This window comes from Cherax quadricarinatus, chromosome 33 (assembly GCF_038502225.1).
Source record: "Cherax quadricarinatus isolate ZL_2023a chromosome 33, ASM3850222v1, whole genome shotgun sequence".
Taxonomy (NCBI): domain Eukaryota; kingdom Metazoa; phylum Arthropoda; class Malacostraca; order Decapoda; family Parastacidae; genus Cherax; species Cherax quadricarinatus.
In genome coordinates this window covers 34,317,490-34,332,383 of record NC_091324.1, presented here as the reverse complement: position 1 = coordinate 34,332,383, position 14,894 = coordinate 34,317,490, and the positions used below count along the sequence as shown (strand labels likewise).

At 39.1% G+C, this 14,894-nt stretch overlaps 1 protein-coding gene across 3 annotated transcripts in view; it reads right to left on the bottom strand.

Annotated features, from left to right (window-relative positions):
* LOC138853566 (zinc finger protein 84-like) overlaps window positions 1-14,894 on the bottom strand; it is a 60,995-nt gene that overhangs the window by 21,145 nt on the left and 24,956 nt on the right. Inside the window, exon 2 of one of the 3 annotated variants that reach the window (XM_070091035.1) lies at window positions 10,936-14,711. The exons of the other annotated variants lie outside the window; for them this stretch is intronic. Coding sequence (XP_069947136.1) covers window positions 13,007-14,074 — 1,068 coding nt within the window. The 5' untranslated portion in view covers window positions 14,075-14,711 and the 3' untranslated portion in view covers window positions 10,936-13,006. Of the gene's footprint in view, window positions 1-10,935; window positions 14,712-14,894 lie in introns of those variants that run through there. 3 annotated transcript variants of the gene reach the window in all.

The following is a 14,894-nucleotide window of genomic DNA, read 5'->3' as shown; positions in this document are numbered from 1 at the left end:
CTGTTTGTACTCTGTGACTGTGACAGTGGCCTGGTGTTGGATATTGTTGTATACACGGGAAGTAAAACATTGAAAGATACCAAGATGTTATTGGGTATCTCAGGTGACGTAGTGAGAAACATGATGGCACCTTATCTTGGTAAGGGGCATACATTATATACCGATAACTGGTACACAAGCCCATTACTCAGTGATTTCATGCGAGTGAACAAGACAGATGTGTGTGGCACAGTGCGTTCTAATCGTAAACATATGCGCAGGCTCAACGCAGGTGCTCGTGGTGATGACGTGCAGGTGTTTACTGCCAATGACATCATGGCATTACGGTGACATGACAAACGAGATGTCACATTGTTGACAACCATTCACCGTAATGAAATGCAAGACAGTGGCAAAGTTGATCGAGTGACTAATGAACGTATTCGAAAACCAGTGTCAGTGATTGATTATACACAAAACATGCGCTTGGTTGACAAATGTGACATGCAGATTGGTTTTGTTGACTGTGTTCGTAAGAGTTACAAGTGGTACATGAAACTTCTTCCATCTCATGGACATTTCAATGGTCAATGCATATAATATGTACCAAATAAAGACTGGCAACAGACCACCGTATGGTGAATTTTGTTTGTCTGTTGTCAGACAACTCATAATGAAGTACCAGGTAACAACACCTGCTATACAACAAGGTCCTCGAATTCCTCAGGATATACCCAAGCATTTGAGGAGAGAAGGTGATCATTTCATAATACAGCTTCCTTCAACTCAGAAGAAATTTGCTCAGAAGAGATGCATCGTCTGTGCACAAACAAAACGACGGCAACAAAGACGCAAAGACACTCGGTTTATGTGTGAGGAATGTAAGGTGCCTCTGTGCATGGTGCCTTGTTTCAAGGAGTTCCACAAGCTCCAGCAGTTCTAAAACCATGTCCAGTGATTGTAAATATGTAAATATATGATAGAACATTAGTATTATACAATATTTGTGCATGTTTATTGTAATAAACAACAGTGGTAAACAATAATATGATAATAACTTTAGTGCGGTTATTGTGTTCAATACAGTGAGTTTATATATATACATTATATACAGTATTGGTCTCTCAGGCCCCAAATGTTAGTAGGAATAGAAAAAAATTGGAAAAGAAAAGAAAAAACAACTAAAACCACAAAATAATGTAATGCGCGTATGTGGAATTCGTCGATGTTGCCGCCACCACATCATTTTTGACAAACTTCTTGGCACTGTATCTCGGTAAGTACTGATCAGATTTTTGTTGTTGTCTTATTACCTTCACAAAAATATGCTCTTTAATTCTGTAAGAAAAAATAATTTTTTTTTTTTTTCAAAATTTCTTGGACACTGGAGCACCACTTCAGATTTTGGCCTTGGACCCTGAAGGGGTTAATGAGTGTACTATATATGCATTTTATCGCTCTAGGTAGCGTAGGTATAAGTGGCCAGGCAGGATGCCATGCCTCCCACCCGACTTTTTACAAATAAATACTTTTCACATCTCGCCCTACATTAAAACCATTAAGACTACAAATATTTTAAGGTAAGTAATGTGTGTACTGTACAGTGGAACCTCAAAAATCGAACTGCTCCCAACACAACCAATTACGTAAGTGTATTTTTGTAAGTGCTTTTATAAGTGTATTTTTAAGGGTCTGAAATGGACTAATCTAATTTACATTATTCCTGATGGGAATAAATTCATTCAGTAAAGGCACTCGAACAGACTTCTGGACCGAAGAAAGTTCGATATTTGAGGTTCCACTGAATATGCATTTTATCGCTCTAGGGAGTTTTAAGCATCGCAGAATAGTATGTGTGGGTGGGGTGGCCAGGAGGGCTACCACACCTGACTTCTTAGAGTAAATACTACTCACCTTTTGCCCTACATCAAGACTACAAATATTTTCAGGTAAATAATGAGTGCACTGTGTGTGTATTTTACTTTTTAATGCCTAGTTCTACTGCTAACTTAATATATGTTAAATTTGTTATCTGGCACTTATAAATGGAAAAAATGGAGTTCTGCTTTCCGGCAAAGTCTGCTTTCTGGCAGTAGCCTGGAACCTAACCTGCTGTATAAGTGGGCCCTACTGTACAATTATTGCAATAAGGCATAACAGTAAATCTTATATATTCTGTGTGAATAAAAATTACAAATATTTGTATTGTAATAATAATAATAATAATAATAATAATAATAATAATAATAATAACAATATGTACAGTGGACCCTCACCTAACGATATCAATCGGTTCCTGAGAGCTCATCATTAGCCGAAATTATCGTTAGCCGAGTTAATTTTCCCCAAAAGAAATAATGGAAATCAAATTAATCTGTTCCTGACACCCCACAGTATGAAAAAAAAAAATTATCACATGAGATATACATTTTTATACACCCAAAAAGATGATGATGTGTGCAATTACTACTCTACTAAATAAAGAATACATGACACTTACCTTTATTAAAGATCTGGTGATGATTGATGGGATGGGAGGATGGGAGATGGTGGAAGTTGTTAGTGTTCAGAAGGGGAATCCCCTTCTATGAGGACTTGAGGTAGCAAGTCCTTTTCCAGGGTTACTTCCCTTCTTCTTTCAACCCTTTCAGGGTTGGTGCCATACTAGTATGGCTTGCACGCCAGGGTTGGTGCCGTACTAGTACGCATAAATTCTAGTGCCTTCAAATCTAGTGAGAGAAAGCTGGTAGGCATACATATGAAAGAATGGGTCTATGTGGTCAGTGTGCGCAGTATAAAAACAATCCTGCAGCACACAGTGCATAAGAAAAAAAAAACTCCGACCGTGTTTTTGGTTTAAAACAGCGACTTTACAGTGTATTTTCGTACGCTATTTATGGTTGTATTCTAGTTTTCCTGGTCTCATTTTATAGAATGGAAGAGATATCATGGAAATTGAGATGATTTTGACTGGTTTCACAATGAAAAGCACCTTGAAATTGAGTTCAAAGTAGCAGAAATGTTCAATTTTTGCCAAAGTTCAAAGGTAAACAAATCATGCCACACATCCAATGCATGTCAACTGGTGAGCCTAATACTCTTTCACAAGTGTGCTGATATTATTTATACCATTTGTACATGAATGCAGTAATCTGCACAACATAAATCTTCTATTTTTTGTGAGAATAAAAATTCAAAGTGAAAAGCAAAAGAAATGTAACAGAGACATGAGTAATGAACAGAGGGAATGTTATTTTAGTGCCAGGAATGTCTGTCTTGCTTATTTTGGACCCTATTTGGAAATAGGCATCTTCTGAAATTTGTGTGAAATTGGCAAAATTGACAATTTCTGACCACGTTATTGGTTAGTTGAAATCAGTAAATGGGTGGTTTCTTGTGCTCATTCAATAGACAAAATGGAGTTCTAGCGAAATAGGTATGATTTTTTTCAACTGGTACACTGGAACTGGCCGATAATAGGGCTCAAAGTTGACGAAATTGGCAATGCGTAAACTTCGTCAAGACTGCTAACTTCGTGAGAGCATAATTCCCTAAGTTTTCCATCAAATTTTATACTTTTGGTGCCATTATGATCGAGAAAAGATTCTCTTATCATTTCATAAGAAAAAAAAATTATTTTTTTTTTTTTTTTAAAAATTTCCGACCCTGAGAACAAGTTTAGGAGAGGGCCTGCCGACCCTGAAAGGGTTAAGGCCACTAGGAGCAGCTTCGAGAGTCACTGGGCCTCTGTCGCACAACAAATCTGTCCACAGAGCTCTGTATCTCGCGTTCCTTTAAGATTTGCCTAAAATGGGCCACAACATTGTCACTGTAATAGTCACCAGCACAGCTTGCAATAGCTGTGTTAGGGTGATTTTCATCCATAAAGGTTTGCAGTTTAACCCATTTTGCACACATTTCTTTTTTTCAATTCCATACTAATTCTCGCCTTTTTTACCACAGGGTTGGCACTAGAAACTTTCTTGGGGTCCATGGTGACTTATTTTGCGGTTACAAGCACTAAAAACACTGGGATAATGTGAAATGTACCGAATGTATGCGTAGATGCGACTGCACTGGCAGGCTTGTAAACACTGGCACCCATGGGGCAGCATGGACAGGTCCCAGACGAATCATGTTGGGCGAGTTTTTTATCGTTAGGCGGGGCAAAATTTTTAAGCTCAAACACTTCGTTAGGCGGATTTAATGTTATGCGATGCGTTCCTTAGGCAAGGATCCACTGTATAATATGTATAATAATAATACGTATAATAATAATAGCATAATATAATACAATAATAGTAATAATAATAAAAATAATAATAATAATAATAATAAAATAAGCATAATAATAATACATATATAATAATAATGTACTACATAATAATAATTATAATAAGAGATGGCTTCAAAAGGCCATCACTAGATGGCAGTGTTTACCACAACAAAGAGGGAGAAGTTGTGGCCGCCTCCACCTGTTACATAATGACATATTTTATTCATTCTAGAGTATACATCAGGTTTCTATGTTACTTATATTGTTTATTATTTCATATTAGATGAACTGTGATAGATAAATAAGCCGTAGAGTTGATGATAGCGAAATATTCAAGAAGTACTTTGTCCGGTCTCCAGACAAACTCTCGTCCACTGGACACCGCCCATACCACTACATGAATGACATATTTTATTCATTTTAGAGTATATATCAGGTTTCTATGTTATTTATATTGTTTATTATGTCATATTAGATGAAGTGAGATAGATAAATAAGCTGTAGAGTTGATATTAGCGAAATTATTGAAGTACAGAATTCCACTGGAATGGATTAATTGCATTTTAATTAATTTAAATGAGGAAAACTGCCTCTGCAAAAGAGCAAATTCAATTCCGAGCAAGGTCATGGAATGGATTAAACTCGTAAGTAGAGGTTCCACAGTATTAAGAAAATAGAAGTCAGATTTGTGTGTGTGTATATACATAAATGTGTACATGAATGTGTATTGTTACCTTAGTGTATGAAAAAGTAACAAGATGTACCTGTTTTCTTGCGTGTTTATGAAACAGAGAAAAAGACACCAGGAATCCTACCATTGTGTAAAACAATTAAGGGTTTTTATTTCACATGCATTTGGTAGGACGGTAGTACCTCCCTGGGTGGTTGTTCTCTATCAACTTACTACACTAGTATTTAGCTAAATCCCAGAAAACACTCCTGTAGCTGCATAATTAATCCCTAAGACTGTAGCCTCTAAAACTAAAGATAGAGAAATAATATGCTCATTACAAGAAGGAATCATTACATAGATACTATCAAAATACAGTAAATCTTTTTAAGCCACATGATCATAGCTTACATTTTCAATATTCTGCTATTTTAAATTTACTTTTCCATTTCCAACAGAGGCTCACCATTACATTTAATCCTTTGACTGTTTCAATTGTAATTATACGTCTTACGAGCCAATGTGTTTGACGTATATATGTATACTCAAAAATTCTAGCGGCTTCAAATCAAGCAGGAGAAAGCTGGTAGGTCCACATGTGAGAGAATGGGTCTGTGTGGTCAGTGTGCACCATATAAAAAAATCCTGCAGCACGCAGTGCATAATGAGAAAAAAAAAAACTTCGACCGTGTTTTTGGATTAAAACACCGACTTTGTGGTGTATTTTTGTATAGTATTTATGGTTGTATTCTCGTTTTCTTGGTCTCATTTGATAGAATGGAAAATGTATTATAGAAATAGAGATTATTTTGATTGGTTTTACTATGAAATGAACCATGAAAAGGAGCTCAAAGTAGGGGAAATGTTTGATTTTTGCCGATGTTCAAAAGTAAACAAATGATGTCATTGTCCAATAAATGTCCAACTAGCCATTCTAATATGCAGTTGTGAATGGACTGATGATATTTATACAATTATTACAATATTGCATTAGTCTGTATAGCAGTAAATCTTCTATTTTTTGTTTGAATAAAAATTCAAAATAGAAAGCAAGAGTAATATTAGAGGGGCCTGGAGACATGTTATTTTAGAGACAGGAATGTCTGCATTGTTCATCCTGGACCCTATTTTGAAATTGGCATTTTAATTTGCATGAAATTGGCCAAATTGCAAGTTTCTGACCACGTTATTGGGTAGGTGACATCAGTAAATGGACAGTTTCTTGTACTCAATCGATGGAACAAATATCTAGGCTGGAATATTGCTGCACACTAACAGCACCTTTCAAGGCAGGTGAAATTGCTGACCTAGAAAATGTACAGAGAACCTTCACAGCACGCATAACGGAGATAAAACACCTCAATTACTGGGAGTGCTTGAGGTTCCTAAAACTGTATTCCCTGGAATGCAGGCGGGAGAAATGGAGTTCTAAAGAAACAGCTATGAGTTTGGTTGACTGGAACAATGGAATTAGCCAAAAATAGGGCTCAAACTGGGCGAAATCTCCGATTCGTAAATATCTCTGAGGTCGCTAACTTCGCAAGAGCGTAATTCCATAAGCTTTCCATTAAATTTCATTCTTTTGGTGTTGTTACCATTGGGAAAAGATTCTCTATCATTTCATAAGAAAAACTCATTTTTTTTTTTTTCAAAAATTTTTGGACACCAGGAGACACCTCAGGATTTGGGGTTGTGATAGTCAAAGGGTTAATTGGCGTCAGAGTGAAAATCGTTTACATTGGTGGTGAGCATTGGTAGGGAGGTTGGAGGACCTCTACTATGTGCTAGGAAAGCCCATTGTTTTAGCAGTACAGGGGACAGGGAAGGGTGAGGAAGAGAAAACATAAATAAACGTCCCACACAGATCGTTGAATCTGGAAATACAGTGGACCCCCGCATACCGTTGGCATCACATAACGTTTAATCCGCATACCGATACATTTTATCGCTAAAATTTTGCCTCGCATACCGCTTAAAAACCCGCTCACCGCTGTTCGTCCGAGATGCGTCCAATGTGCGCCTTAGCCAGCCTCACATGTTCCGCCGGTGGCATTGTTTACCAGCCAGCCTCCGCGGTAGCATCCAAGTATACAATCGTAACATTTCCTTTTATTACAGTGTTTTTGGTGATTTTATCTGGAAAATAAGTGACCATGGGCCCCATGAAAGCTTCTAGTGCCAACCCTACAGCAATAAGGGTGAGAATTACTATAGAGATGAAGAAAAAGATCATTGATAAGTATGAAAGTGGAGTGCGTGTCTCCGAGCTGGCCAGGTTGTATAATAAACCCCAATCAGCCATCGCTACTATTGGTGGTACAGCTGCTGCTGCTGCACTGTCAGCTGCTGCTGCTGCTGTAGCATCGTCTGCTGCTGCTGTAGCATCGTCTGCTGCTGCTGTAGCATCGTCTGCTGTTGCTGTAGCACTGTCAGCTGCTGCTGCTGCTGTAGCATCGTCTGCTGCTGCTGCTGCTGTAGCATCGTCTGCTGCTGCTGTAGCATCGTCTGCTGCTGCTGTAGCATCATCTGCTGCTGCTGCTGCTGTAGCATCGTCTGCTGCTGCTGTAGCATCGTCTGCTGCTGCTGTAGCATCGTCTGCTGCTGCTGTAGCACTGTTGTTGGTGTGGCTTATTGAGAATATACCAAGAAACAATTAACCCCAGAGGATTTGCCACCCAGGATAACCCAAAAAAGTCAGTGTCATCGAAGACTGTCTAACTTATTTCCATTGGGGTCCTTAATCTTGTCTCCCAGGATGCAACCCACACCAGTCGACTAACACCCAGGTGAACAGGGAAAAATGCCTGGAACTAGTGCTCATATTGGTGAATTTAAAGCCAGCAAAGGTTGGTTTGAGAGATTTAAGAATCGTAGTGACATACACAGTGTGATAAGGCATGTTCTGGAAGAAAATACCAAACAGGACCTACAGTACTCAGGAGGAAAAGGCACTCCCAGGACACAGTGTCTCATCAGTCATTGCTGCATCTTCATTAAAGGTAAGTGTCATTTATTCTTCATTTAGTAGACTAGTACATGCACAATATATACTGTGCATGTACTACTCTACTATTGTGCATGTATCCTTCTCTTTGTGTGTAGGAAAATGTATATTTCACGTGGTAAAATTTTTTTTTTCATACTTTTGGGTGTCTTGCACGGATTAATTTGATTTCCATTATTTCTTATGGGGAAAATTCATTCGCATACCGATTATTTCGCATACCAATGAGCCCTCTTGCACGGATTAAAATCGGTATGCGAGGGTCCACTGTATACTGTTTGACTGTCACTCAGTGATGATCATTCAGTTATTCCTTCTGTTAACCCTTTGACTGTCACAACCCCAGATCCTGAAGTGTCTCCTGGTGTCGAAAATTCTTTTGAAAAAAAAAAACAAAAAAAAAAAAAAAAAAAAAAATTATTTTTTCTTATGAAATGATAGAGAATCTTTTCCTGATGGTAATGACAAAAAAGTACAAAATTTGCTTGAAAACTCATGGAATTACGCTCCCGCAAATTTAGCAATCTCTGTGATATATACGCATTGGCGATTTCGCTGAATTTGAGCCCTATTTTTGGCTAATTCCATTGTTCCAGTCGACCAAACTCATAGCTACTTCTTTAGAACTCCACTTTTCCTATCGACTGAGTACAAGAAACCACCCATTTACCGATTTCAACTACCCAATAAAGTGGTCAGAAATTGGCAATTTGGCCAATTTCATGCAAATTAAAAGAGATACCAATTTCAAAACAGGGTCCAGAATAAACAATGTAGACATTCTTGGCACTAAAATAACACATCCTCTGTTCATTAGTCACGTCTCCAGGCACCTCTTGCTTTCTATTTTGATTTTTTATTCACACAAAAAATAGAATTACTGTTATGCAGACTACTGCAGTATTGTAAAAATGGTATAAATAATATTAGTGCCCTAGTGGTGTGGTGTGATTTGTTTACTCTTGAACATTGGTAAAAATCGAACATTTCTGCTACTTTGAGCTCAATTTCAAGGTCGTTTTCATTGTGAAACTATTCAAAATAATCTCTATTTCTGTAATGTGTTTTACATTCTATCAAATGAGACCAAGAAGACGAGAATACACCCATAAATACTACAGGAAAATACACCTCAAAGTTGGAGTTTTAATCCAAAAACATGGTCAGAGTTCTTTTTCTCTCATTATGCACTGCGTGCTGCAAGATTTTTTTATACAAAGCACACTGACCACACAGACCCATTCTCTCACATGTGAACCTACCAGCTTTCTCCTGCTAGATTTGAAGCCGCTAGAATTATTGAGTATACAGTGGACCCTCGACTAACGATCAGCTCCCAACTCGACCAGTTATGTAAGTGTATTTTTGTAAGTGCTTTTGTACGTGAATTTTTGGGGGTCTGAAACGGACTAATCTATTTCACAATATTCCTTATGGGAACAAATTCGGTTGGTAACGGCACCCGAACAGATATCTGAAATGAAATAATATCGTTAGTCGAGGGTCCACTGTATATATGTCTGAAACACTGGCTCGTAAGACGTATATATATGGCTGAAACAGTCAAACGGGTTATTCATCCCATCTCGTTACATGATAATAATCATGACGTCCAAAAGAAGTGCAAGTGATGCTGGTGAAATAATGAAGAAAATTAATCATGTATCTATGCTTATTTAACCCTTTGAGGGTTGAGAGGCCCTCTCCCAAACATTTTTTTTTATGAAATGATAGTTTTTTTCTAATTGTTATAGGCTAAAAAAGAAAAAATTTAGCAATCAATACTTACTGATATATGGAGGCATGAAGTTGACAGAAATTGAGCCACTTATGGCAACATCGCTGACTGCTGGTCACCCAGTAAGAGTTTATATTGTTTTGTCTACTTTTTTTTTTTCTGATATTTTCTTTTTTCAAGTAACTTTTATGATGTGTGAGACCAATATACAGCATATTATATATACAATGGACCATCAGTTAACGATATTAAACCGGTTCAGAGAGCTTGTTCTTAACAGATTTTATCGTTATCCGAATTAATTTTCCCCATAAGAAATAATGGAAGTCCAATTAATCCATTCCAGACACCCAAAAGTATTAAAAAAAATAATTTTTTTCACATGAAATGTACATTTTCCTACAAAGAAAACAATGAGACATGCACAATAAATACATTAATAATTCATAAAATGACACTTACCTTTATTGAAGACTTAGTAATGAGACGGGTGGAGGTGTATTCTTGTTTGGAAGGGGAATCCCCTTCCACAAGGCCTTTAGATAGCAAGTCCTTTTCTGGAGTTACCTCCCTTCTTTGTTTTTTAATGCCACTAGGACCAGCTTGAGAGTCACTGGACCCCTGTTGCACCAAAAATCTGTCCAGAGAGCACTGTTTCTGGCATGTCTTTAATATTTCCCTAAAATGGGACACAACATTGTCATTGAAAAAGTCACCAGCACGGCTTGCAACAGCTGTGTCAGGGTGATGCTCATCTGTAAAGGCCTGCACTTTTGTCCACATTGTACAAATGTCCTTAATCGTTGAAGAAGGTAACTTCCTCCATCTCTCTTCCCCCTCCTCTGAAGCAATTTCCTCAGCTGCGGTCTGTTGCTGTTGTAGATGCTCTTTATCGTCGTCCTCCACCAACTCTTCCACATCCTCGCAACTAACCTCCAACCCCATGGACTTTCCCAATGACACAATAGATTCCACAACTGGCACAGGCTCCTCAGGGTTAGCCCCAAACCCTTCAAAATCCCACATTCTGGCCACAATTTTCTCCAAGCAGAGTCCAAAGTCCTACAGGTCACTCCCTCCCAAGCCTTACCTATAAGGTTTATGCAACTGAGGATACTGAAGTGATCTTTCCAGAACTCTCTAAGGGTCAATTCAGTGTCTGAGGTCACTTCAAAGCACTTTTGAAACACTGCTTTGGTGTGCAGCTTTTTGAAATCTGAAATGACCTGCTGATCCATGGGCTGGAAGAGAGGTGTTAGGAGGCAAAAACTTGACTTTTATGAAACTAAACTCCCCCACAATTCGCTCTTGCAAGTCTGGAGGATGAGCAGGAGCATTGTCTAATACCAGGAGGCACTTGAGTTCCAATTTATTTTCCAGGAGGTATTTTTTCATGCTGGGGTCAAACACTTGATAGAGCCAATCGTGGAAAATGTCCCGAGTGACCCATGCCTTACTTGTTTGCTCTCCACATCACACACAAATTAGGCTTGATGACACTGTTTTTCTTGAACACTCTGGGAATTTCTGAGTGATACACCAGTAAAGGCTTCACTTTGAAATCACCACTAGCATTACCTCACAACAAGGGAGTTAGCCTGTCTTTCATAGGCTTGTGTCCTGGGAATGCCTTTTCCTCCTGAGTAATGTAGGTCCTGTTTGGCATTTTCTTCCAAAACAGGCCTGGTTTGTCACAAATGAACACTTGTTGGGGGTTTAATTTTTCAGCATCTATGTACCCCATAAAGTCCTGCACATATTTTTCAGCCACTTTTTTGTCAGAACTGGCAACCTCACCATATCTTATCACACTGTGTATGCCACTACGATTCTTAAATCTCTCAAACCAACCTTTGCTGGCCTTAAATTCACTAACATCAGCACTAGTTCCAGGCATTTTCTTAATTAGATCATCATGCAACTACCTTGCCTTTTCACATATAACTGACTGTGAAACCCTATCTCCTGATAATTGTTTCTCATTGATCCACACCAACAACAGTCTCTCCACATCTTCAAGTATTTGTGATCTCCGTTTGGTAAGCACATTTGCAACTTTCACAACAACAGCTTCCTTGATTGCCTTTTTGTTGGTCAAGATAGTAGCAATGGTTGATTGGGGTTTGTTATACAACCTGGCCAGCTCAGAGGCACGCACTCCACTTTGGTACCTTTGCGATTATCTCTTTCTTCAATTCAATAGTGCATATTTCTCACCCTTCTTACCACAGGCTTGGCACTAGAAGCTTTCTTTGGGCCCATTGTGGCTTATTTAGCAGTTACAAACACTAAAAACAATGGAATAATACAAAATGTATCGCGTGTACATGCGGAATCATCCGCAGTAGCTTGTAAACAATGGCACACTAGCCACACTGGAGTGGCCTGGTGGCTCAGGCTGTGCAGACACGTTCTGGACAAATGTCCTTAATTGAGTTTTTTATCGTTAGCCGAGCCAATATTTTGATGTAAAAACGTACCGGTATCCGATTTTATTGGTATTTGATGGCATCGTTAACTGAGGGTCCACTGTATATTCACTCGTATAACTGCACAAACATTGTTGTTATTATATTTTTTACAAAACATGTTTACACAAACCAACAATATGAAATGTTGCTTTATTACTATTTTTCTATATTATATATGTATACACATACAGAGTCACTGGACACGTTCCTAGAAGTTCTGCAGTTTGTGGAAGTCTTTGAAACATGGTGTCATGCACAGTGGTGTTTCACACTCCTCACACATAAAACGAGTGTCTGCGTTTTTGTGGGCATGTTTTTGTATGTGCACAGACAAAGTGTTCACCAGGCCTCAGACGAGAGGGTCGTTGTTGATAACTTCTTGGGTGGTTTTCTATTGCAGATGTTGTTACTTGGTACTTGAATAGTATTTGTCTGATGACAGACAAACAAAATTCACCATATGGTGGTTTGTTTTTGGTCCTCATCTTATACATATTATAAGCATTGAGCATGGAAATGTCCAGAAGATGGAAAAAGAGTTTTATGTACCACTTATGACCCTTGCGAACACAATCAGCAAACCCAATCTGCATGTCACATTTGTCCACTGAATGCATATTCAGGGTGTAGTCCATCATAGCTGCAGGCTTTAGAATAGGTTCACTGGTCTCTCTATTCTGCCTGCCAGTGTCTGTCATTTCGTCTCGGTGAATTGATGACAACAGTGTGACATCTTGTTCATCATGCCACTGAAATGCCATGATGTCTTTGGCAGCAAATGCCTGCATCTCACCTCTTCGATTACCTGCATCGAACCTAGGCATATGCTTACGATTTGCCCGCACCGTACCGCACACATCTGTCAAGTTCACTCACAAAAAATCACTGAGTAAGGGGCTTGTGAACCAGTTATCAGTATATAATACATCCTCTTACCAAGATATGGTTCCATCATTGTTCTAACCGCATCACCAGAGATACCCAATAACTTCCTGGTATCCTGCAATGTATTAATTCCAGTGTACACAATAATATCCAATACAAGACCACTTTTGCAATCACAAAGTACAAACACCTTTTTACCGAAGTGTTTCCTCTTGCTTGGTATATACTGCTTGAACAACTGTCTACCTTTGAACAGAATCAAAGACTCATCAATAACAAGCTTCCTGAAGGGATAAAAATACATATTGAATTTCTGTTTCAGATACACAAACACATTCTTAATCTTATATAACCTGTCATTTCTGTCAGGACTGATTTTGTCTGAGAAGTGTAGCATACGTAATAGTAGCACAAATCGATTCACTGGTATTATATCACTGAAACCTGGGGTTGCAATCAGGTGGTCTGTCAACCAGTATGATTTGACACTGTGCTTATACACATGTGGCATAAGCATTATTGTGGTAAAGAAAAGATACATCTCAGCCACAGTTCTCTCTTTCCACTGGTGTAGGCATGATTTTGGTGAAAGTACTGTGTTTGCCATGGTGTAATCAAAGTATGTGTTGCTTTCCCTGACAATAATTTCCATCAGGGGTTCGTCAAAGAATAACTCGAAACATTCAAGTTCAGTGGCATTGTTCCCAAGTGTACAAGATGGCCGTATTCCACTCTGACTTTCATCAAAGTGATGGGGATTGGGAATAAAATTGGCACCTTCCTGCCAATCCCAGATGCGGTCTGCTGGTGGGTACTGGATATTGACAGGTGATTGTGGTTGTGGAGGTTGGTGTGGTGGGTGGGTGGGCGAGGGTGGCCTTTGTTGTAGCTCAACTGACTCAGCTGCATGGGTACCAGCATGGCCCACTGCTGGTGCCTCAGGGTTGGCACCACTATAACCACTACCATCTGATGCTGCATGCACATTTTCCATCCCAACTGCAACAATATCATCTTCAATTTTCACTATCCGTTCCTGTTGTATGGCCATGGGATGTACTCTGAGATGTACTCCTTACCCTTGGAATAGCATATGGCACACTACCAGAGTGCACATAGTGTCGTATATACTGACGCTTCACTGGAGAATATTCCACTTCACTCTCACTACTTGAACTATTTTCAAGAGCTTGGAGAACATATTCACTATCACTATCATCACCACTGCTCACATCTGAGTGCTGGACATGGGAAAATATGAGTTTCCTCTTTCGTTCTGGTGCAACTGGATGTGAACAAGATGCCCCAGCACCAGAGGTGGAAGGTTGTGGGTCATCTGGGTTTTCTTCACTATCACTGGTATTATGGTCATTAGTTTCGGTCACAAACTCCTCAAAACCTTGAAAGTCATCTTCACTGACACTTCCATCTGTGTTTGAACTGTCACTTGGGAACAAAAGTGTCCCAATTCGCCAAGGAGTGAGGAGTTTCTTACTGCGAGGCATGGTAAATGAGACGTACTAAAATGGTGTTCCCACAATGCACCACTGGGTCGCCGATTTTTTTCCTACTGTGCACACTGACCATACAGATCAGCTTTTTCCTGCTTGATTTGAGGGTGCTAGAATTTACGTGTACTAGTACGGCACCAACCTTGGTGCAAAAGCCGTACCAGTCTGGCACCAACCCTGAAAGGGTTAAAAAACTGGATGTATTTGAAATGTTGAAGGATGGCACAAGTATTTGGTATTCACCTATATGTGGTTGCATGGGTCGAGTCATAGCTCCCGGCCCCACCAGGAGCTATGACTCAATCAATGATTTGTTCAATTCAACACAATGTGGGAAAGATAAAGACTTGCACAATAAGT